Below are 25181 nucleotides of genomic sequence, written 5' to 3' on the forward strand. Positions count from 1 at the left end.
TCTGTCAGGCAGGGGAAAAAACTCTGTCCAGCGCTCTTATAATACTCTTGCCTGCACGGGGCCTTAAAGTTAGTTTGAGGACTGAAATTATTGAACAAAACCTGCTGCAGTTAAAGATGCAAAATTCTGATTTGATAAAAATCTCCATGCTAATTACAATTTACTAGTAATATTTCCCTTGAAAATTTTTGTATTGAGAGAATTTAGTTGCTAGAACTCAGTGGGATCTCCCAAAGCTACTCCAGAAAACTCTTTTCTTGACCTTTTCTGGCACATCCCGTGTTGTGTGATGATTCAGGTCAATGTGACTGGCTGCCACTATTATTTAAGACAATGTGAAAGATCTTTGATGTTCTTACTTTCTGTTTGTACAGCTGAAAGCTGTGAGTATTTTTCACTGTGCATTCTGTGCTCTCTGGATCAGTGTAAAGCTGAGCAAGACCCAAAAGCTAATAACCAGTGAAATTGTTAGTTAGACCTGAACCTTCCAAATTTGGGATTTGCTGATGTTTTAAAGTGAGACACAAACTCCATATTGATCCTGAGCAGGCTAGGCACCATTTCAAGGTATCTGACACATATCCTTTTGTATTTAAAAACTCACAAAATACCACGGTCAATCTTGCTGCACAGAGGGTTTTATATGGGTACCTTAGGAACCTTGAACAGCGATGGGCCAAAGATTCAGGTGGTGATCTACCAGAAGGACATGGAACATGCCAGCTTTTGCCAATATTGCCAGGAGCTTGACCATGCCTGGATAGATAAGTAGAGTCAAGCCAGCTGCGATGCAGGATGCACCATTACTTGAACTGGATAATGAAAGCTAGAGACTACTGGAAGCCAAGACTTCTTAAGCTCCCAGAAAACAGCAAGAAGTTCCAAGGATAAAGAGAATAAATGAGCTGGCATTGGCCTGATTAAAGATAAATTAAGATTTTTTTTTTTCCTCTAAGTACACACCTGGTTGGGAAAAAGTTCTTTTCTGTGCTGATCATATGCTGGTCCCACTACCAGGTGCTGTGCACACTGCAGGCATGGGTTTACTGCAGATGGCCTCAGAGCTGCACCTGCTCTGAGCGGTTGCTGGAGGCAGCCTGTCTCCTCCCAGCCTCTGGAGCAGCCTGGCACCCTGCCCCAGCCTTGTGATCACCCCACGTAGTCATAAGAACCTGTTCCTCATTCTCTCCCTTGAACCCTGACCCCATGCTTGTCCTTGCACTGCAATACATGGTGTGAATCACAGAACTACCCCCAGCCTGATTCATTCCTGCAGCTGGGTCGAGGTTCCCAAACCAGGCAGAGCTTCTTCCTGCTTTCTTTCTGAGCTGTGTCCCCCTGCACAGATCTCATCCTTTTGGTGCTCATGCATTCCCACAGAGTCGTCTTGAGCATTTCCAAAGACAGCAGGTAATGTTTTTCGTGAACAAGACACAGACCCATGAAGAGAGGCCATCACAACTTACTCACTTCCATCACACTTCATGTTGCTCTGGCAAGTCCTTGGGAGAACATCGCATGCCCATGCCCTGGATAAACATCGGCTGTACAAGGAACATTGTGTAATGTGCCTCAAGTGATGAAAACGCACTGCACTCATTTCTCTTTTTGCTGACCTGCCACTGCTTTGCTCTCAGGAGGATCTCCTTTCTCCCGGAGCACAAGGGAAGTGAGCAACTTCCACCAGAGCTACCAAAGAGGGCACAGAAAACAGAGATGGTGCCTCAAGGTACCACGAAGTCAAGGCCTGAAGGAGAGGGCTCTCATACCTGCGAGCAGCACGGCCAAGTAGCAACAGGATGAGAGGATATGGGTTTAACCTGCAGTGGCGGGGCTTAGGTTGGACATTAGGAATAATTTCTTCACAGAACGAGTGATTAGCCATTGGAATGGACTGCCCTGGGAGGTGGTGGAAGTCACTGTCCCTGAAGGTGTCCAAGGAAAGACTGGACGTGGCCCTTGGCGCCGTGGTCTAGTTGACGTGGTGGTTCGGTCATAGGTTGGATTCGACGATCTTAGAGGTCTTTTCCAACCTAGATGATTCTGTTAATAGGATTCAGAACCACGGCTGACAGGGAAACCCCGGATGGCATCCCGCTCTGTCCCCTTTAGTCCCACTGCCACAAAGCGGGGCTCCGCGACCTCCCTATTCCCCCTTCCCCTACCCCTGATTGCACTCCCGGACACGGGATGGGCCCGCACCCCTCGGGACGGCGATCCAGCCCGAGCCCAGCGGGGCCGCGGCACGTCCCGGGGCCCGTGGAGCAGCGCACAGCCGGCTCCGCCCCGCGCCTGCGCACACGCCGATCCGGGGCTCGGCGCCGGCCGCTGCGTCTCTCCCGGAGCCTGCGGTCCTGCCCCAGTGCCGTGCCCGGCCGCGGAGCCCGCGCCGCAGGTGGGGACGGAGGGGCGCTGCGGCGGCGGGCGGGGGCTGCGGGGCGCCGGCCGGGCTCTGGCCGGGCTGTGGTCAGGCTGTGGCCGGGCGGGGGTCGCCGCGCCGCCCCCGGGGCCTCGGCGGGGCCTGGGCAGGCCCGCGGCGGGGCGGAGGGGGGCTGGCCTGGCCCGGCCCGGCCCTGCACTACCTTGGCCTGCCTTGGCCTGCCCCGGGATGGCTCCTGCGCCGGGACCACCCCGGGCCGAGCGGGGACCGGCGGCCGGCCGGGCAGACCGGCAGCAGCCGAGCTCGCCGGGCCCTGGTCCAAGCCTGCCGGCTGTAAACTTCGCCATGTTTGTGAGAGCAGCCGGCGCTGATGGACGAGAAAATCCCTCAACCCCGGGATTTTTGACTCCTTTATTTTGGCAGCGTCCGCCTTACCGCTCAGGCAGTGTCCGAGCCGTGGCTCTGCCAAGGGGTCTGCAGAGGCGGCGCTGGTCGTGCCCACCCGAGCGGGACGAGGCTGTGGCTGCTAAGTCACTGCCTTACCCTGCGCGTCCTCTGCTTCGGAGGAGCTTGAGATGTCCGCGGTTAAGGCACAGCTGATGGGGTAGACGGTAGTTGCGATTCGAAATTTTGCTGTAGTGAAAAAGAAGTAGGTTTGTAATCTGAAGTTTATATGTTTGCATATAAAGGGTGAGAACACCAGTCTAACTTGCTGGAGAAGTATAAAAATTTTGTTTGACTCCATTAAGTCTCACTGAGTTTGTTTATAAACAGGTTTTTTTTTTCCCCTAGTCTTGCTTATAGCTCAGGATGTGGTGGTTCGGGGTGTCTTGTGACACTGTTTGGGTTTGTCCGTGTGCTGCAGTGCACAGCAAGTTGGAGGGTGCGGTCATAAACAAAAGCCACTTGTCACAACATTTTTAATTTACTAAACTCGTTTTAACAAACTGTGAATTCACAGAAACTCCAGATAAGTCCAGGGGGAATGGAGTGTAACATCAGTTGCAAGGGAGACTGGACAAAAGCAGAGCTGTTCATGAAGTAGGATTTTTAACTTCGGTGACAGTAGAGAAGCTGTAACATACACCGATGTTATATTGTCAGAGTTATTACTGTTTACTGCTGGATAAAAGGTCAACATCTTCTTGATTTGTGATCAGCTGTAATAAGGTTCAGGCTTGGCTGTGGGAAAAAGCATGTTGGGGAATCCAATTTTGCTTGAAGGTGGTTCTGTATTTTCCTGTTTGTGAACTGAGACATTTCTCCGTGGTCTCCGGCACCATTGAATTCAGTTATTGAAGCTCAGGTACAGTTGGCATTGAAGGATGCACCTGCATTTGAACTGTAAATAAAGGATGTGTTCTTGGAAGAGTTCCCAGTCATCCTTGCCTGCTGCACTTTGGTTCATGTCAGTGTGATTAGGGAGTGTGTGAACTTTTCCTTCTAGAAAAAGCTAAAACTAGAAGGTGCACTTCAGTTGTCTGTGGGCGTTGGATGTAGTTGGATGAAGTGGTGGCATAACAGCACGATGCTTGGGCTTTCAGATCTATAATTGTGACAGCTATTGCCTAAGCTGCAAAACTCAAGTTCCATAGCTTGAAGGCTGTAGGTCAGCTGCAAGGAGAAAAGTAAACAAAAACCCCATGTGAAATAATTGTCAACAGTGTCAGCAGCTTTTTCAGGATTTCTTTTTTTTCAATAGCTCAGTAGTTTTAATTTTCAATTCAACAATTTCCATTATTGAATGACTCCCAAACTTAGAATGTTTAAAAAGTGCTGTAGCAGCAGAAGGGTAATAGCTTTCCTGCTTGTAAGGGTTTAATGACACAAATGAAAAAAATAGTCTTGCATATTTGCTGGGGCAGTAAGAGGGACTAGTTGGCATTTGTTCTTACTTTCCTTCTTCCACATTCACCTAGCCTTTGTGGCAATGTAATGAATTAATGTTGTGATTGCATTGCCATCACTGTATTTGAGATAATTCTGTTCTGTCTTGAGTAGTTGGTTTAAAATATTCTGACTTATTTTCCTCTTTTAATCTTCCTCGTAGGGCTTCCTTTTAGTGAACCAGCATGATAATTCTTAGCTGCCACTTTAAAATACCTCTTAATAGAGAAAAAAAAAAAAAAAGTGGAGTTTTGCATATTCTTTTTAAATCATGCAGTTCCTCAAAACACTGATGAATTGAGTGACTGCTGTCTTTGTGTGTTAAGTAGCTATAATGGATTATGTGGATAAGCTGGACAACTAACTGCCATTGCTGTAGAGGTTTATTTTTTTTTATCTTGGAGGTTTTTTCCCACATGTTGCCCACTGGGAAAGTTTCTGCTTACTGTACTTTTTTACAGACTTTAATTTCAAATGTTCTGTGTTTCAAGGTATTTTCAGTGTCATGGCTGAAAAACTACAGTAGTGAGAAAAAATGAAAATACACATAATTAACAAAAATGCTTTTGTGAGTAGTACTTTTTTTTAAAACAGGTCTTTATAAGTGCTATATATTGGCAGCTGCTGTGTTTAAGTAACTCCCATTTTTTACTTGACTTCCATGTGAATTAATCCTCTTTTGAATTAAAGGGAATCATCAGTTTAAATACCAGGCAATTTATATTCTAGTGTGGAAACAAATAGCCAATCCTATCTTCTCAAAACAAATGTAGGCAAAAAAATTACTAAAATTGGATCTATCATGTGTAGAATTTACTCAGAATTGCAAAATTACTTTCTATGGCCCAGCCTTGACTTGGTTTTTTTGCTACAAAGACTAATGTGTTGTGTTGATGTTTGTACAGTAACAATCCTTTGAAAAGCTGTTACAACTTTAGGGAGCAGTTGTACTGTTCTAACTTTAAAGCCTCTCATCAATCCCCTTTCAACCTGTGCATATTGGAGAATCTGAACAAAACTCCCAGTTAATTCAGGTTCTTTACAGTTTGGGATTGACTCCAGCTTGACAGGGCCTTAGTGCTTTGCAGGTCTTAAGGGATCTGAACAAAGGAGAACTGAGTCTTGTCAGACTGTGGCCACAGACTAACAGTTACCTGGTGCAGAGGAATAAATGCATGCCATGCTTGAATCATTCCCTCTGAAAACTTCCTTCTGACTTTTTTTTAGACATGGGAAAATCACTTTCTCACCTGCCTATGCATACATGCAAGGAAGATGGCTATGATGGGAGCTCAGTGTCTGACAACGTGAGGAATGGTTTAGTTCACTCAGAAGTGCACAATGAGGACAGCAGATGTGGAGACGTGTCACAGTTTCCCTATGTGGAATTTACAGGAAGAGACAGTGTCACCTGCCCAACCTGCCAGGGCACAGGAAGAATTCCACGCGGTAAGTTTCAGTGTGTATTATTTTTATTTCTTTTTCTAACCTATAAATTTACATCATAGCCATATGTAGTTGTAATAATTCATAACAAATAGCTTTTTTCAAGTCAAGATGAAGTTTTTTCTTTTTTTTTTTTTTTTTTTTTTTGAGCACTAAGCATTTTGTTACAAATTTGTAACAAATTGGGTCAGCTCTTACACCTTGGTTGTTATAAATTGGGTCTCCTCTTGTCTGTACAGTGCAACTGTTTCTTCCTCCTCAGCTTCGAGTCCACACATAACCTCAGCTCTTGCAAGTGAACTTAGCAAGCCTTCAGTTTCATGATATTCTATTGCATCTCTTTTAACTACCTATTTTAAACTATTTGAATCAATATGTAACTGCAAAAATGGCCGCAAATACAGAGATGGAGAAATGGACCTGGACTGCAACACCCATTCCCTGATTTACAGTAAATTTTTTTGCCCTCACTGCTGCCAATATCCCTTGTTTTCCTTTATCCTCCTTTTGTCCCACTCTTGCTTGCTAGGTGGATAACTCCAGCTTGGAATTGAAAGTATGTAGGTTCTTTGGCTGCCTCAGGAAGGAGAAGGCTACACAGTATTAGTCTCCTTACCTAGCTGTTTTGTTTGCTTTGCTCTCATCCTTTGCTTTTTCTCTTGGTAAAGCATGCTGCTTTGTTATGCTTCTGTTCTAAATGATAAGCTACCTAAATATTTATGAAGAGACCTGTGAAAGGAGAATGTGAGATATCTGAAACTGAGCAGAAGGAGAGTATGACAAATGCAGTGGGCCAAGGCACAGCTTTTTGCTTCAACTGTGAGATTTTTCCCTTTGACTGGAGAAGAACTGATGAGATGATTTCATGTTTGAGTTTGCTTTTGCCAGACCTCTTATCCAAAACAGATTATTGGGTGTAAAAGTTTTTGGAACTGATTTTCACCAGCAGCTCAGGAAACTTGAGTGATGTCTGTGCTGTGTTGTCCTTCTCATGTGCTTCAGTGAGATTAGGTTATGATAACAGTTCACAAACACTTGCATCTCATATTTCAGTGGTTGGAAGTACCATAGGAGATTTGTGTTTTAGCTGTTGAGCTTTCTACTACAATGTATTCTTGGAGTACCTCTGAATTCAACAAATTTGACACCTGGAAAAGCTATGAAAGTAAAAATTACCTTAGCCAGAAAGGGTAAATTAGTTTGTTCTGTTAACTGCAAATACTTGTTCATAGCATGTTCTTACATCCTATGTTCATGCATGCATCAATAGCATTTTTTACTCAAAATGCAGAAATAGCTTTTTTCACATTTGGAGGTCATTTGAGGGGAGAGGGGAAATATTAAGAATGACAGCAGGACTAGTAAGACTGCAATTAATACATGATATGATGGCTAAACTATAATAAATCCATGAAATTATGTTTGTTACTTGGACAGCTTTAGGTTTTTAGTATGATGAAAGCAGGACTGGGCTAATTTCTTCAAAGGTTGAAGATGCTTCATTGAAGTAGAAGTGAAAATGTGTTGAAAATTGATACAGGCTTTTTAGAAGGTTGATGTTTTGCTTAGCTTAGTGATTCAGTGTGGAATCATTGCCAAGTGCTTGATTAACTAAGTGATGATTTGATCAAATTCTGCATTTGGCTTAAAAATTGTGGGTCTGACTTGGCCATGAGGCCTCTGTTCTCATACAGTTGCACAACCAGTAGCAAAAGCTCTACTGGCAGATGCAGTAGATGTATTTTCAACTACTCATCTGTGCATGTGCTCTATCTGTTAAGATACCCCATTTAAAAATGCTGTCTAGTGACATAACTTTCATGGTGAAATTGCAGTAGATACTTATTTTGACTTCCAGGGTGCTGCAGCCCAGCAGCACCATGATAAATATGGTTTTATATACTCCTGATTTCCAGAACACAGTTTATGCATAGCTTGTGTTGCCCAGATCACGTGTATTGATGGCTTTGGTTGTTTCAGTTTGGGCTTGGTGTTTGTTGAGGATTTTTAACCAAACCTGACCTTTCCTTTTCAGAAGAGTACATGCAGAATTCCTTCTGGGTCAGTTCTTACTGCCCAAGCTTCTGAATGTTTTCTCCCATGAGTTCATAGGGTCTGGCATAGAGAGCTCAGAGCTGTTCTACGTCTCTTTTTCTCCAGGAAGTGGTGCCAGAGGCAATATTGCCTCTGCTCATGTGTGCAGCACAGGGACAGAATTTATTGCTGTTTTGGTTCTTGTAGACTTGGTGTTTTTTCATCTTGATGTTGCATAAGCCATGCTCTATTTCAGAAAGTGACATCAGCTACAGTAGCATTGGACCTGGGTCCTTATCTGGAATTTAAATGTTTAATGTTTGTTCTTTGATGCCACTAAGTTGTAACGAGCACTCTTTGTTTGAAAGAGCTGAAACAACGCTTACTCTTTGTTTAAATTCTGAAAGAGTGTTTTTGTTTCCAGGGCAGGAAAACCAGCTGGTAGCCTTAATTCCATACAGTGATCAGAGACTGAGGCCAAGAAGAACGTAAGTCAATAGCTGTTTGTGATACCTGAATTATTATCTTCTAGTTAAAATTCAACAATTCAAAAGAGATAGCAATAAGAAGAATCAAACAAAAATCACTGGAATGCTTTCTTGCATTCATTATTGGAAAAACAGGGCTTGTGGGTAATACCAGCTGTAACCTCTAACTCTTGGACAGTTATTTATTAACACATGTGCATACTTCCATCACAGTACATCTTAGCTAAATACAAAGCTAAGGAATACTTTATGACCTGTTCATGTACATGTGTACAGTAGTGATGTGAATATGTCTCAGTCTCTGTAGTGTCCTAATTGATCTAAGCAGACACATCTTCACTGTTAGGGGTTGAGCTAATCGGTAACATCTTTGAACCACTACTACAAAATAAGTCATCTAAAATTAGTTTGTAACATTCTGATTTTTGCAGCTAGAAAAATCAACAATTTATGATACAGCATATTTTTTTTTTTTTCCTAGGATCTACTTAGGGGATTCACTGCAATGCTCAGGGCTTCTTGTTCTGACATGTTTTGGTTTTTACTTCATTTTTTTTTTTACTGTTTTGATATTTTTGTAGTAAACAGAAATGAGTGCCAGGCAGAAGAACTATATCAGCTTCACATAATACTGTTCTGGATAATATATCTGATGTAATGGTGGTACAAATATGAAACATATTACTCTGGTGTTCAAATCTTGACAAAATTGGAGCTGAAGCAGATCTTTTTGTTTGTGGAGGGTTTTTTTATTATCTCTCACACCACTACTACCACCCCACCCTCCTATGCACGCATACACAGAGCCACACTCACACAAACAGACCCTTTTGTATTGACTGTGAATTTTCTGCTCCTTAGCTGAAGTCCTAACACTTTCCCTGGAAGTCAGGATTCTTAGTCATAAGAGCTTTATTTTGTGTTCTGGGTGGTTTTTGTGAGACATCCACAAAATGACAGAAGTTGTGCTATAAATAAATGTTAAGAGGAAGTGGATTTGTTTCTAAGCACATAAATATTTACCTCTTCCATTTTCCTTTGAAAGTTACAAATGTTGGGACAACCACATGATTTGAAATGTAATTTCTGATGTATATGCAAGAGTAACAGCTGTTTAAGAACTTTACACTTCAAGCTGTGAAGCGCAGCATAAGTTTTTTTTTCCCTTTTTAGAAGCTAATGGAAGAAATAGACTGAATTAGTTGTGTTGACTAGTCCTACTCCTTATCACTTAAAAGAAAATAGCATGTCACTGTTTTTTAATGTGCTTTTGACTCTGATACGTGTCTTTTTTTTTTTTTTTTTTTTTTTTTTTCTCCAGAAAGCTCTATGTGACTGCTTCTGTAACTGTGTGTTTACTACTTTCTGGGCTGGCTGTATTTTTCTTGTTTCCTCGCTCAATTGACGTTCAGTACATTGGTGTGAAGTCCGTATACGTCACTTACGAACAGGAGAGGCGGATAATCTATCTAAATATTACAGTAAGTCTGACTGTTTAGGGGTTAGGAATGCATAAATGCAACAGGAAATTCTGCTTGGAGTGTTTAGTGTACATAGAAGCTGTGGTCTGTCTGAAAAGCTTAGCTCTAAGAACTAGAACAGGTGACCAGTTTGAAAAATGTAACAGAGCCTGCTGTGGCTGGTTCCTGTAGCCATAGCTGATAGAGGTGTAATTGCAAGCTGGCACTGGGTGTTGGTTTCAAGGGAAACAGTAACTTTGGAGTTCTCAGTGTTACTTTAAGAATATGTCTGAAATGTAGTGTGTGTATGTAGGAATGCTCTTTGCTACTGCTCTGGTATTATGACCCTGTCAAAATTTGTGTTGAGGAAAAATACTTTTATCCACATTAAAACTTAAAGGAGCTTTTCCTACATAGTTCTTGATTTCTTTGTGATGACCTTGATACAGGATGGCCTAAAGACTTTTGGTAGAGTTCTTCATTTTAAATACCACAAAGCTGCTGTGGGAAAAAAGAGGTCATTTGATAGCTACATTTCCTGGAAGGAATAATTGAGGATAGGAGGAAATGCAGTATTTAAAGTAGAGGGTTGTGACCAGGAAACTTGTTCAGAAGCTCGTGTAACTCAATATATTCACTAAACAAACTCAGAAAGGAGTTAAGTGATGGTCCCCTGCGATGATCACATCACTTAACCCCACTCCTCTCTGCAATCCTTGCAGGCAAGAAAATTTACATGCAGAATTTCTGATCTTACAGTCTTGTGCACAAGATTCAAAATGCTTGCTCATCAAGATACACAGAACGGATAGCTGTTATTGTTTTGTGTTTGTTTTTCCAGAACACACTCAATATAACGAATAACAACTACTACTCTGTTGAAGTAGCCAACATCACAGCCCAAGTTCAGTTTTCAAAAACAGTTATTGGCAAAGCACGGTTAAACAACATCACCAACATTGGTCCGCTGGATATGAAACAGGTAAGTAGTTTAGGCTTTCAGTATTGAACAGGTGTTAATCTTCATATTTAAATCTTTTTATTTGTGTTTTCATTTCTTTTTCACTGTGTTTTGGTTTTTTTTTTTTTTTAGATTGATTACATGGTGCCCACAGTCATACAAGATGAAATGAGCTACATGTAGTAAGTGTTTTCACCTGTCAATGTCACATCCTGAAAGTTGTAGTGCTATTAAAAACAACTTTTTCCAAAGTTAGCAGGAATCTGTTGGAAAAGATTCTGGGGCATTTTCTTTTCATTTAATAGTATTGCAAGATAGGTAAACCACAACTGATTGATTAGTTTCATATCAGTTGTGGTATTATTTCATATCAATATTAGTTTCATTAGTGGCTTGCTGTACCTGGCTACAAACCCTTTAAATGGTATCTCTGTTACAGTATTTTAGGCCTCAGCACTAGTTAGGACTGCTACTTTAGGGGGTGAAAGTGCAGGTGTGTTCCCCTAACAAGTTCTCTAGTAACTTTCCCACAACTTCCTCTGCAGTAGAAGGAAATTTGTATTTAGTGGTATGCAAATTAGACTTTTCTTCACACGTTGTGTATACAATGGAAAGCAGTATTTACAGCCTGCCCTTTGAGTGGTTTTATTCATAGCTTCTGAAAGTTCATTTGTCCAGCAGAATGTTACCTCATTATATCTTGGTCACAGACTCCAGTTTTAGTTCCCTTACAATGAAATCCAGACTGAGCAGAAAGAGTTAACTATTGAGACTTCAGATCTGTGTGCAGTTCTAGTGGATGGCTGCCCATTTGGCATGGGTGAAAACATTATGGCTTTGAAGTGTTGAAATAAAATTAAATAGGTGTGAAATGCCAAGAGAAGCACAAACTTCAAATCAACAGAGAATGTTGAACCTCTGTCACCTTTTTAAAGTATGTAAGTTAGCTTTATGTAAACACTGAATCTTGTGGACCCACTCACTCTTTGGATGCATGAGGAATAAGTAAACTTCATAAATAGAACTTCATAGAACTCATGAAAATGCTGTATTTTCTTACAGTTTGGATGAACTGAGTTTACTGACTGTTTATATCTTACTTTTGTTGGTGCAGAGGGAAAGAATGACAAGGGCATGCAAATATTGTAGGTGGCTGCCAAGTAATCTTACTGCACTGATCACATGCTTTCAATTCTAGAGCTGATGAATTTGTGACCAAGAGCAATGATGTAAGAAGCAGGGGTTAAAAGTATGCACTTACATGGTGCTCTTTATGATTGGTAGGTAGGCCTGCGTCAGAAAATGTGAGTCTGAAAAGGTTATCTTGCAAGAGAATAGTAACCTTCATTTTGCAATCTCTGTATGTTGGTTAAAGGTTACTTTGTGGATGAGTGCAAAAAAAAGGTGACAAAGTGATACTGACGGGCTTTAAATGTAGTGTCTCAGGTTAACCTCGGTTAGATTCTGGAATGAACATTTTCTGAGGACACTTCTGTTGGCAAACGTTACAGGAAAGCAAACACATGTGAGGACAGTACCTGTGAAAGTAAGACTGTGTCTGTAAAAGTGGGTCCAGATGAGCATACAGTCACTGGCAAATGATTCTGTTGCCATTGCTGGCAACTGTGTAGTCTCTGTATATACAGACAGCAGAGTTTCCAGTTGAAGCCTGAAGTCTTGCTTTTTAGATAATTACCCTGGAAAAGTTTGCTGTAAATCTAACAATGGTTCTTCTTTTTTGCAGTGACTTCTGTACTTTACCATCTATCAAAGTACATAACATAGTAGTGATGATGCAGTAAGTATGGTAGTCTTCCTATGTGTGAGAAACAACTTCAGAAACCATGTAATTCTCATTGAAATAATATTCAGATAGTTAATCCTGGAGTCTTTGCATCACAGATAAAATGAAGTCAACTTGCTTTCTAGTGTAGTAGCTTTATAGTTACAGAAAGTGAGCTGTGTCTTTTGACAGGTTCTGGTGGTGACTGGACTGAGAATCGTTGTTACTATGTCTGCTCTGCAGCTAGGCTGTAGCCATGGAGCTACTGATGTCTCAAAAACTTCAAAATTACTTTTTTTATCAGTCTCTGTTCAAAACTTGCTGACATCTTTGATCTTGAAGGAGTTTCTGGCTTTAGTACTCTGTCAGAGACTGCGTTTTGTGACATTGCATAAATTTCAGCATGGTGGGGTCTTTCATTGGTGAGGGATGGGGGCATGTCTTTAGACTAGATATAGCATGGCTTATAGCTTGTTTAATCATTTGCTTTCTTGTGACAAATAAGAAATATTATTTGTAGTGGTAGATACTACAAGTAAACCTCAGCTTTAGCGTCTTTAGGAAAAGGGACCAGATGTCTCTCATGGAGAAAATCTGTAGTAGCAAATCAGTAATGTTCTTAAAATTATTTTAAACATATTTTGTTCCAAAACTTTTTCCTTAATAACCCTAGTAATATAAACACAGTGATTTCTGGAGTAGGAAACTCAAAATCTCTTCTCTTCTGTCTTTTTAAGAGTGACAGTGACAACCTCATACTTAGGCCACCCTGAGCAAATATCCCAGGAGAGATACCAGTATGTGGACTGTGGAGGAAACACGACCTACCAGCTGGGCCAGTCAGAGTATTTAAATGTCCTTCAGCCTCCACAGTAAAAGCACCTGTTGGTTGGTGTGGAATGACTGCTGTTGGTGCTTGCAGAGATCCTTTGGGTAGAGCTGGTGTTACATGGAGTGGAGAGTACATGTGATGTACAGCATAGCAAACGTGGAGCTCTGTACACTTTAGATGCAAGGAGGGAAAGGTGCAAATTGTAAATAGGTGCACTTGTTAAATGTTGTGTTTTCCCCTTCTGTTTGCTTTCTGTTACTGTAAGCACTTCTGTCAAATTGTGTGGTGGGGGGAAGAGGTTGAATAGCAGATTCTTGAACAGAACTGGGACTTTTCCTTACAGTGTGGTACATCAACTTAGAGTAACTCTGTGTATTCTTCTGTGTTAAGGTGAAATGTGTCACTAATGAGCATTTCTTTAAAATGATACTCATAAATTTTAAGTTTATATTTCAGTTCTTGATATTTGACAGTTGAAAATGCAGTATTACTACTTAAATAATATTACTTAGAGGTGTCTGGGTATGAAATTCCTATTAGTAACCCAGTGGCAATAGTTCTTATTTTGGGATTCTACACTTTATTTGCCATCCATGATTAGAGGTGACATGCAGTCTATGAAAGCCAGGAAAGCTCTCTTGGATGACACTGTAGTTGAATGTGCAGTTTCTAGAATCTGGCATATTTTCATTCATATTCCCTCTTGCTACCTCTGGGTTGTTATAAGGAGAATATATATTGTTAGATTTAAAGCTGGGTTTAAAACTAAACAAGAAACATCCCCCACAACAATTACTGACAAAGGAAAAATATAAGACTCTAGAAAATGAATAAGACTTTACCAGACTGTTTTTTAGTAAGCTTTTTAGAACAGGTATTAAAATCAAGATTGTGCAGTTGGAACTAGATGGGAAACTTTGAGCATGAGTTTGGAGAGCTTGGTGTAGATTTTTTGTGATTTTTTTTTTTTACTGTTTTAATGTTATGTACCTAAGCAACATTTGTGTTAATATGCTGGGTTGTCTTCATTTCTTGCACGGGCTCAGTAAGCAAATGCAGTAGTTATCTGTACTTCCAGAGCACTCAACAGTCACATCGAAGTTATGTAAGGGAAGATGAAGCAATTCTTTCTGTAGGAGTAAATGCTTATGTAATTTTGAGATTACTGACTGACAGCATTAAATAGTTTCTGTAGCACAGTTTGCACATGTGAATTTCTGGGGTAATTGTCAATCATGATGATTAAAAACTTTGGGTCCAAAGTTGTTTGACTCCTGAAGGCTGACTGTTTGTAGAGTTAAGTTTTTAATTAGCCAGATCAGGTTTGTTTTATTTCTGAATTAAGTGAGATGCAGCTGTAAGAAGGGTACTATTGTGACTGTTGCATTGTAATGAATAATGTATTTTTTAAAATAGCTATTACTGGTTTTATGCTTCCTGTTTCCTGGAAATAAGCTACACAAAATGAAATGGCAATAAACTCAAGAGAAAAAGACTTCTGAGTAACTTGCCACTAACAATCTCTGATGCTCCAGTAATTCAGTGAAGATACTTGTCCGCATTATTCTTTCCTTTGCTGGTCTCTCTTAGATGGACCTAAGGGGGTAGATGGGAGAAAAAATGTGGGTGATGTAAGACTGATTTAAAAGACATTAAGTAACCATAATAACCCCCCCACCCTCCTCTATTTGAATTGCTATGAGCACTTACTCTGAGAGTCTGTGAAAACTTTTGGAATCTCAACTGTCAGTTTCACATAGTTGTTGATAAGACGAAGACTTCATCTTTTGTCTTTAGACAACTTCTGTAACTGGAGTAGTCAATTGAGATGACTTATTGTAGTTGTATTCTGAAGATTATTCTTGATTTTGGACCCTTAAAAGTAAACATTCTTTATTACAGTTCACAGTCATGAGGGAAACTAGTTCACAACTGACTCACCTTTCTAGAGTTTAGATGAGGTTCAGTTCTGTAGCTGCTAAAATGCATTTATAAGCTCGTTTGATAGCCTGAAAGATACAGGTGATAACTAAAGACCAGGAGAGTGAGAAGCTAGCTAGAAGCAGAGAGGTAAACTCATGATGCCTGTTGTAGAAACATATGCTAATAATGGAGAGTAGAGAGAGAATTCTGGTTTAAATCATATCAGAGCTGAAGTCTGCCAGCAAGTGACACAGGCTCTTTTCTTCTAGGCTTAAATATTTACACACTAGAATGTTGTTTTAGCTTGGGGGTTGTTGTTTGTGAGTTTTTTTGAAATAGAAAAAGAAGAAAACAGCTATAGGCAGATAGTTACATTGATTTAAAACAAATTTTTCTTCCAAGGATGAAAAGTAATCTAAAATAACTGGAATGACACAATGATCAAATTAATTTGTGACAGTAGTGAATGCTGCTTTTGAACAAGCGTGGCAGGGGGGAAGTTACACTTTATGCAATGTTGAGACTCAAACTGGCTTTTGAAATTTTGGTGAACGTGCTGAGTAATATCAATACTTAAATCCGTTGTTCTTAACTTTGCAAGAAGTGCTTGGAATTTACTGATTTAAATTAAAGAATTGAGTGGCGTTATTCTTACTTTGTATGTGTCAGAAGGGAGAAGATAAAACTTTTTTGTTTTTTATCTAGGATATCTAAACATGTATTTGTGATAAATTTACTGAATAATGAAGAGTTCTCATCTTAAGAAACAAACCGTGGGTTAAAGATCCTACTGAATTCTCAAATTAAACCAGTAACAGGAGAATAAAAGGTTTAAGGTTCCAAGTGCTAATATTCCCTTGCACAACTGTCAGCATATTACTAACCAAATAAGGCAAGCATTTCAATATATATATTGATTTTAATACAGCATCTCATCAGATAAGCAGGTAAACATCTGTGTGAATATTTAACTTGTACTTGCTTTATCTGTCCGAGCTTGGAAACATGCTAAGGGAACAAGGGAACTCAATATTAACTTGTATAACTTTGTGAAAAAGGTATCAGTGTAGATCCAAGTACCAGACCTTTCATTTTTCACATTTGTTTTATCTCGATCTTAAAATAAAAAAGGCAAGCCTTTCAGTTCAGTTGTAAATCAATAAATACAGTTCTGTCCAGAATGTTGGCTTGAAAACCTATAATTTTTTCCTGATTTATCTTATGTGTGTCTTCTGAAATGATTCGTATTTCACTTGTAACTTCCTCTAGTCTTCAAACACTATCAAATACCTTTCTGCTGATATTGCAGTGTGTTTCTTTCTAGTAGAATTCTTTTCACTTGAAAACCTTGTAGCAATTCCTTTACCAAAACCTGTTGCACTTTAAAATGGAAGCTCTGCTAGTTATTTTTTTAAAAAGTAGGAAATATAGCCCAGATGTTGCACTGTAATAGCACTATTGAAAACCAGGTTAATGTATTCTGTTTAAAATAATGGTAAAATTTCCAAATTTTAACTTAAGTAAGTATGGAGCACTTAAATGCCTAAGAATGCTGACTATTTGGCCGTTGGAGAACCAAGTTAGTGTACATTTCAAATGCACTGCTTTAAAAATAAATGAATAAATAGCTATCCAAGATCCAAACCATCAAAGATCTTACCATCAAATATCTATTGGGAGAGTTTTAAAGAGAAGCACTCCTACTAAAAGATGAAATATCTGAAATTCTTGAATTCCTGGTTTGGGAAAAAGCCTGTAGAAGTTCATTCATAATTTCTTTACTCATCTGAATGTCATGGGGATGGTTGCTTAATTTCTAATCTTTTGTGAAGACAAACCATAAGTATCTTTTTCCTCTGTGGTATAACTTTGAAATTCTTTTGATGTGTGCATGACCTTGATATTAACATTGTAGTGTTTATGTTTTGCAGCCTAATGTTGGCAGATTTGAGTACATTTTAGTTGACTTTGCTTCAAATTGTCCTTGAAGTTCTGCAAGTGAATATATTTTTTCATAGTAGTGCATTGCAAACATGCCTGGGCTTTTTAGCACGTGGTATATAAAGGGAACCATTTAAACACCGACCCTCTAAGTGCTTGGATTGAACCATGAGGGTCTTTAACCTGACTGAAGTGTTGTTGCCCTCATGATGGAAAGGATGGTGCTTGGAGTGGTTAAGAGAGAAATTTCTATATTCAGAAAATGTTAAAAGAGAAATAGTGTTATTCAGCATTTAAGGGTTCCTTCTTTTTTTCTTTTTTTTCCTCCTTTTTTTGAGGGGTGGTGGTAGTGTTTTTTTCTTCCCACACCCCTAATCTATAGCAAGACATCTGTCCCCAGACAGCACTACTGCAGTGACTTGTTGCAGAGTTGGGCAGCTCCAGGAAGCTTCACATCAGCTGAACTGTACCTGTAGAGTGAAGAGATGAGAAAGACTAGCAATGGTCCCTCTAAGAACCAATTTTTTACTTGCCTGTCTCACAAAATGCCACAACCCTAGTAATGCTTCCAGGCTTTCCACTACTGAAAGGGAAGGATAAATAATGCAAGTGCAACCACTATACTTCAACAATGGACTACTTGAAACCAGCAAAGTATTTGTTAGTGATGGCCCTGTTCACGCCAAAAGGTCTTATTGTTTGGTTTTTGGGGTTTTTTTTTTTTGGCCCGGGGAAGGAGGAATAGATCCCAGCCAAAAGATGTTGAGAACAATTATTTGGCTGTGGCAAACACCCAGTGTTTGTTCCACTTCAAGAGTCACCTTCCTATTTTCTAGGGAATTCTGATCATCACCAGAGGGATATTTTGGTGTAGTTCTACTACCTAGAGCTTTTGCCACATAAATCTGCTTTTCCATGGGTAGGAAAAACAGTCTGCATGGGATCTGCATACTTTGTGTGGGAGACTGTTCAGTGGGAGTAGCATCCTGATCGTCATACTCTCCTCTCCAACCTTCAGAAGGGTCCTACAATTTGGATGCATGTGTTTCCTGGGTACTGAAACTGCTTTTGCTTTGCATGGGCAGGGATGTTTAGTACCACACATGTAAGTGTATTACGGTGCCTGAGTATTTTGGGTCTGACTGACTGATTTAGTTCTTTTGTTTGTTTTAAGGAAGCAAATTTAACTGTTAACTGCTGTTAACATCCACTGTACAGAGTGTGCATATAATAGCTTGAGATATGTATAGAAATACTAATGAGTGATAACTATTTTTGTAACTTAAGATGTTCTTGTAACTGTAGCAAACAATCTATCCAGTAAAGCATGATAAACACTCAAGAAGTTGAACAGTATTTTGGAATGACTTGTAGGATACAGAAGCTATGTTAATGTAAGCTAACAGGGGCGCAAGGGATCTTGGTATTCAGAGGTTCAAAATCTGGACCTAACTTAATTCTGAGTATGTTTCTAGACAGGATTGTTTGACTAAAAGAATGATATTAAATTTTCTATTTAAAAAGCTTGGGTCACGTATATCTTTTTTTCTTAACTGACAATATTTTTCTCCCCTTCTTTCCTGTCTCCCACAAGTTTTCCCTCTATTTCACCATATTTTCCCACTAGCTTTCATGTATTTTCAAGGATATTACTTCAATTTTTGTAACTTGGCATTCCATGATGTGAAGACTTTGCAATCTACTTTTTTTATACTATGTTTTATTGTGTTAAGTCTGTAATAAACTTGAGTATCTGAAAGCTGAACACTGTGTGTGAATGAATTAGTGTTGTCTGACCGAACTACTGAGGTAACCAAATTCAAACTTGGGCTGTTGTGGTGGGTTGGCTCCTGCCACCAGATGAGCCATTGCTCATAAACTCTTCCCTCCAGTATTATGGTGGAGAGAACTGGGACAAAAGCAACAAAACTTGGGTCAGGATGAAGACACTTTAATACGAGAAGCAAAGCCATGTGCACAATGCAAAACAAAATAAGAAATTTATTTCCTAGCAGCAGGCAGGTGTTTAAAACAGGAAGACAAATCCCATAACCCTGATTAGCCTTCCTTACTCTTTTCCCTGAGCTTTTATTGATGGACATGATCCCATATGGAATAGCCCTTTGTCAGCTGGGAACATTTGTTTTCGCTGTGTCCCCTCTCAGCTTCTTGACCACTCACAGCCAAGGCCCCACAGGTTTGGGCAGAAGCAAAGGGGGAAGAGGCAATGAAAAAGGAAACCTCTGGTGCTGTGTGAACACTGCTCGGCATTAGCCAAAACATTGGTGTGTTATCAGCACTGTTTTATCCACAAACCCAAAACACAGAGCTGTATGGCTGGGATGCTGTAAGGGAAATTAACTCCATCCTACACAGGCCCAGTTATACCTATCTGCAAAGTAACTTTAGGCCTTCTTGCTGAAAAACTTGAATCTTTAAAAACTAGGCAGCAAAGGACATGACTTTGGAACATTCAGAACATTCATAATAATCAAATATTCAAAATAGCCTTACACAGATATTTTGGAACAACTTACTGGGATGCTTTTAATGTTTGTCTTGGAGAAACCTATTGTATATTCATGAGTGTTATACCAGTTTTCTGGTTTGAATAACAAATGGGGGTCTTTGTGTGTACAGGGTTTTTGTTTCAGCTTGTGAATCTCTTTAGAAAGGCTGGGTTTTTAAACTAAGTTTACATGGGAAAGTAACTACAGTCATGCTCGGTATTTTCTAACTCATAGAGTCATTTTTCCTTCCCAGAGTTGTCATAACCATTGTTAGAATTGTCCAAGCCCTGTATGGAGCACTGTAAATGGGAGAACAACAACCTTTAAGCACTACTTTCCTTTGTTTAGATAAGAGCTTGAAGAGATGGAAAGATCTGCTTCTGTCTTGTTCTACTGATCTGGAGTTGGATCAACAGAAACATACCTTTAATACTGAACAGTTTTATTTGATCCAAAACCTTCAAACTGTATTATTTGAATTCCTTTCCTGTGTTGTTTTTTTGTTTTGTTATGTTTTTTCCCATTCAAAGCAGGTGAACAACAAAGGTGAAATACTACCACGTAAATTTCAAACACCACTTTGCCTGTCTGGAGAGTATAAAGACCATTTAAAATGAATAAATGCACTGACATATGACAATAGATAATCAAATATGAATTTGGACAAATTTAAAAAACTGGAAATTGTTATTCTGTTACACCCAAAGCAGAAGGTTTTGAGATCTAGCTACTGAAAGGTCTGACATCTTGAAATAGACTAGTTTCAAAGACCTAATTGACAGAAATTTCTGAAAGATTTTGAAGTTTCCCTGGCTGTCTGTACATTGCTTTCTTTTTACTTCTCAAAATTCTATACAGGTCTCAGTATAACTGAGTGCATACTTGGATGTGGTTTTGGGATATGTTCACCTAAGAGTACTCTGGGTACACTGGTTATGAATGACACTAATTGCCTTCCAGTGTAAAGATGACGCCTATCTGGCAACTTAAGGAATACCAAATCACACATTTAATTTTGCTAGAAATCTCTTGATGTCAGACGAGGTAAAGATCCTGCTACATTTCTGTTGGTGATTTTTTTTTTTCTTTTTATATTTCTTCAAGAATCCTTGCTTCTTAAGCCTCACAGCTGAGGTGTTTTTCCTGTGGATGGGTAGCAGGTGCCACACAGTTTAATGAGCTGTCATGGGCACTGTGGAGCTGACCTTGCTCCATAATGGAGCTGCTTTTTCATGAACCAGTGAATCACCTAATGTAGGAAAAGTAGAACTTGATGAAGGAGCTTTGGCATCACTGTAATGTAACATTTCACTGACTGCAGTTATGGATACCTGGAAGGTAATGATGTATGTCATACTTAAGAGGTTTTTCGGAAGTAATGCTTCTAGTAGCCCTAGCCCTACAGTTGAGGTTGAGAAATTAATGTAATTTGCCTCAGTCTGTCTTTTCTCATGACAATTGTACCGCAAGACTCTTGTTCTAGTGCTAGTCAGAGGAGTGATATAAGGGTTACCTATATAGATGGTAATATCAAAAAAAGTAGGTAGAGAGCTACTATGTTTTCATGAGTTTTGGAGGATTATATCCTACTAATAGGATTAGTCTGTCTCAAGTCATTTATGTTAGTAGCTATCTGCATTGAGATCCATACCCACAATAAACCTGTCACCAAATTTTACATTTGATGTGTTTAAACATGTTGTGACAATCACTGTAACTATTTCACTTTCCACACTGACACTAAATTTCTGAGCTATTCATCTAATATGCAACAAAATGTTAAAATAATACTTTAAAACCCAAAATATTGCTACAGAATGTAGATTCTAAAGCTCATACCATCTACAACCACTTCTGTTTGTTCCCAATCCAAAGATGGGGAAGACTTGCTATTTCCATGTCCCTTTTAACATACTATGTGACCTAGCATGTCTCCTGAACAATATATGGTCAGGAGAGGATCCTGTCTTCTTTAATATTTCTAACATCCTTTGTGACACTCCAGGACCCAGCTCTGGGTAAATATTTTCCTGGGTCAGGGCTGAAATGTTGTTGCCTTGTAGACTTCCAGAGGGCCAGCAGTGTTCATGGAGGACCCAGCAGATTAAGGCCATGCTTTGAGTCCTGAAAGCAAATTAAGCTGTTGTGTAAATATACCTGATGTCTTGCTCCTACAGATGGCTACCAAGCTTGCCTTTGGTTTGCTCTCACTAAAAATGCAAAATAGTAGGACAAAAGGAAGCTAAGACTTAGAAAAAAATAAAATGTGCTAATCTTATGTTGCATGCTGTCAACTATACTGTTTGATATGCTAATACTTGAAAAATCCTATTTAAACTGAAAGCTGGCCTTCTCAAACATGGGAGGGATTCAATTTCCTTCTCAAAAGAACAGTAGAAAAGATGAATACAACTCAAGGTTACTTAGTAACCTTGATGAGACCAGCTAAACCCAGGGGAAAGTGTGTGCAGGGTCCTTGATTTCAAAAACTGAAAGAAGCCCCCTGGCATCTAAGACACCCCCTAAAGAACCCTAACAAACCAACAACCCTCCACCCCTATTATTAACAATTTATTTGTATATATAACTATACATATAATTTATAGTGCAGTCTGAGGCATCCTAGTTTTTATTGCAGGGGTGGGGGTATGGGTTGTGGGTTTTTTTAATATGGAGAACTAATGTGCCAAGGTGATCCGGTGCTGCTGCCTTCCCTCCAGCAGTGATGCCAGGAGCCTGCAGCCTGTGCCGGTGGCAGCAGCCTCCTTAGTGGGATGGGTGTAGTTCAGGTATGCTTGAGGAGCTGAAAAGTGCTCTCTGAAGAAAAAAGAAGGTTAAAAGTGTGTTTGTGCCTCCAGCCCTTCATGGCCCACCCCACTCCAGTATTTAAGTGCAGCCAGAAGCAAAAGCAACCTCCCAGAAAAGAGCAGGGCTGTCCTGGTTGAACTGTTCAGATGAAATGGACTTTCAATCTAATAAACCCAGTATATGACTTTAGTATGAAATACTCCCACTCATGGGTCTATTTCAGATTTTGAAATGTAAGAGGTCTGAATATGTGTTAAGTGAGTAGTGGAGAGAATCATGTTGGTGCTGAGACATTTAATTTAGTGAAAGATCTTGAGCAACCTCTGTTTGTGTCTGTGTAGCTGTATTTCCACAGACTCAGAAATGGCAGATGCCTGGCCTTGCAAGGGCATCAGCTGCTCCCCACAGCGCCCCTCGATGCAGAATTGCAAAGGGACCAGCACATGAAGAATGAAGTGGTGAATTTAAGACCCCAGGCAAAAGGAAAGGTTTTGGAGAAGCTTTTCTACTACTGAGAAACATGTTTTAGTTATACAGTTATGAATTTCAAGACTACTCTAAAAGAGAGTAATATTAAAATATTCCCTGTAAATCAACATTACTTTATATCCTACTGAAACTGTGACCCTTGGCTGCCTCTGATTTCAGTCAGTTTGAATTGTTCCTAAGTGTAGACCTCTGCAAGGTCGGTGTAAATCTATGGGAGATGATGGCACTGGCACAGCAATTGATACCATTATACCAACATGAATGTGGGTAGAATTGGAGAAATGTGTTAGACACAGAGGTGCTCTGTGAGGTACTCTGTTCATCCTCTGGACTAGGAAAACACTATTAAGAGATGGTCTTGGTTAAAAACTGTAGCTGTAGACTCTGTCCCAGGGGCACATGTGATGTTGCTGAGACAGCTCCATGACCTTACCCCTCTGTGTGTTTCCTTCAACAGTGTCAGAGAAATGGCCTTAAATACATATTACATTAGAGAGTACTAATATGTAAATAATCTTTTCATTGTGCAAATGTGCTTTCTTGGTGTAAATGTCTGATCCTGTTCCTCATGAGATGTCTTCATCAGTTATTTGAAGTACATAAAATCAATATTTAACATAAAAATGTACTTTCTGCTGCTACCTAGGGAAGGAAATGCAATTGTACCTGCTCAGACTGTTAGTTTTACCACATGACCATCCTTAGATAGTGAGCTGTTAACAGTACTTTGAGAAACCTATCCCAAATTCAGCCTCTAACATATGCCTGGGAAAATCTTATTTCTCAGACATGTATCCCTGTTCATTTTTAGCACGCTCACATAGTAGACTTGAATTTTTATGTAGTCATTTATTTAAAGTCATATCATATTGATTAGCGGCTTGAACCCATCCCTCAAAACTAAGAAATTCCTGAATTCATTCCCAGACTCTTGAATAATGGCTTTTAAAAAGCGAACCACCTTATTGTGAAAATATGGACATTCTTACTCCTTCATTACAGAGAGGCTGATTGGGATACAATATTTTCAAGACCTGTATGTTGACCATCATTATTAATGCAAATCAGAACAGGAAAAGCAATTTTCCTCTTGTATGAACAAGACCGTATTTGAGAATTACATGTACCAGTGTATCTGGAGTGGCATCTATTTTCTGTAGACACTTAATTTTGTTAAAAATGTATATCTGCTCCAAAAACTAGCCTGGGGTGAATGAGTTATTGCTTCATAGTTGAGGAAGGGAAAATTCACTGGAAGGGTGTATAAGTTTAGTGTAACAACAAATGCAATGATCAGATTTGTTTGTCACATGTTCCTCCATAGTTTTTTACATCTCTAAGCACTGCAGAACATCTCTGCTGCTGCAGAATGTATTTGCAATGACCATGAAATAGACGAACTGGTCTGGGATTTTAGGTTGGTGAGAATAGCATTTTGTTTAATTTTGTTTCTTTTCTTATCCTCCTGAGCTATTTGAATAATAAATATTTGCAGTATTATCTTTCAGGGTAATCAGTGCAGCCTTCATCTGACAATGTAATGCACTCAAGAATAGCTTCACTAAATACATTCCTGGCATTCCTGTTTTATTTTGGGAAAGTCTTCTGGAGAGCCTTTCTGTGCTTCTGGTGACATGATACTGAAACTGAAATATAAGTGGGTGGAATCTCATGCATTAATGCTTCTGGATAATTGTTCATCCAATGGTCTATCTATGTATATAGATACATAGATATATAGATTAACTATATCCAGCAATCCAGACTCCATTTCTTTGCCATTATATCTTCAGGAAAGTTTGGATCCGGGTTGTCAGCTTCTCTTGTGACACTCCAGCAGAAGTGGGCGGACACTGTGGCCATGACCTCTGGTGCTTTGCTGTGGTGCAGCACTGCAGAGGTTTTTTGTTGGTTTTGTTACCCAAGCCTGCCCATTTGAACTGCTCTAACTAACTAGTAACTACTGTAGGGGTTACAAAGGAATGTACCCAGGTTCCTGAGGTTTAGGTTCCTGTGGGAGAGCAGCCTGCACATCCTTCACTGCTTTGCAGCAGGAGTGGCCGCTCCATTCCGGCGGCTGATGGATAGTGGTGGATGTGCAGGGCACACACATCTGCAGGGAACTCTCCAGAGACCTAAGCTGGGGCTGCACAGAATCTCACCCAAACCTCATCTCAAGTGTCAGGAAGAGCAGCTGCTTTATTAACAGCGGTGTTTATGAGAGATGAGGTGATTCAGC

General features: G+C 39.8%; 1 protein-coding gene and 1 long non-coding RNA gene across 2 annotated transcripts in view; both read left to right on the forward strand.

Moving 5' to 3' along the window:
• Positions 1-25181, forward strand: part of LOC136360689 (uncharacterized) — a 538204-nt gene that overhangs the window by 158977 nt on the left and 354046 nt on the right. The window lies entirely within an intron of this gene.
• On the forward strand, positions 2313-18900 carry TMEM106B (transmembrane protein 106B). The gene is made up of 8 exons (XM_066318084.1): positions 2313-2395; positions 5495-5716; positions 8172-8235; positions 9557-9716; positions 10537-10677; positions 10789-10838; positions 12401-12454; positions 13177-18900. Exons 2-8 carry the CDS (start codon positions 5497-5499, stop codon positions 13313-13315), a joined length of 828 nt encoding a protein of 275 aa, XP_066174181.1. The 5' UTR covers positions 2313-2395; positions 5495-5496; the 3' UTR covers positions 13316-18900.

Source organism: Sylvia atricapilla, chromosome 1 (assembly GCF_009819655.1).
Source record: "Sylvia atricapilla isolate bSylAtr1 chromosome 1, bSylAtr1.pri, whole genome shotgun sequence".
Classification (NCBI taxonomy): domain Eukaryota; kingdom Metazoa; phylum Chordata; class Aves; order Passeriformes; family Sylviidae; genus Sylvia; species Sylvia atricapilla.

Bases quoted from the DNA above. Each gene is read 5' to 3' on its own strand.
- TMEM106B (XM_066318084.1), top strand. From the start codon at position 5,497: ATGGGAAAATCACTTTCTCACCTGCCTATGCATACATGCAAGGAAGAT. The intron at 5,717-8,171 runs GTAAGTTTCAGT...TTTTGTTTCCAG, and splicing joins CACAGGAAGAATTCCACGCG to GGCAGGAAAACCAGCTGGTA. The intron at 9,717-10,536 runs GTAAGTCTGACT...TTGTTTTTCCAG, and splicing joins TAATCTATCTAAATATTACA to AACACACTCAATATAACGAA.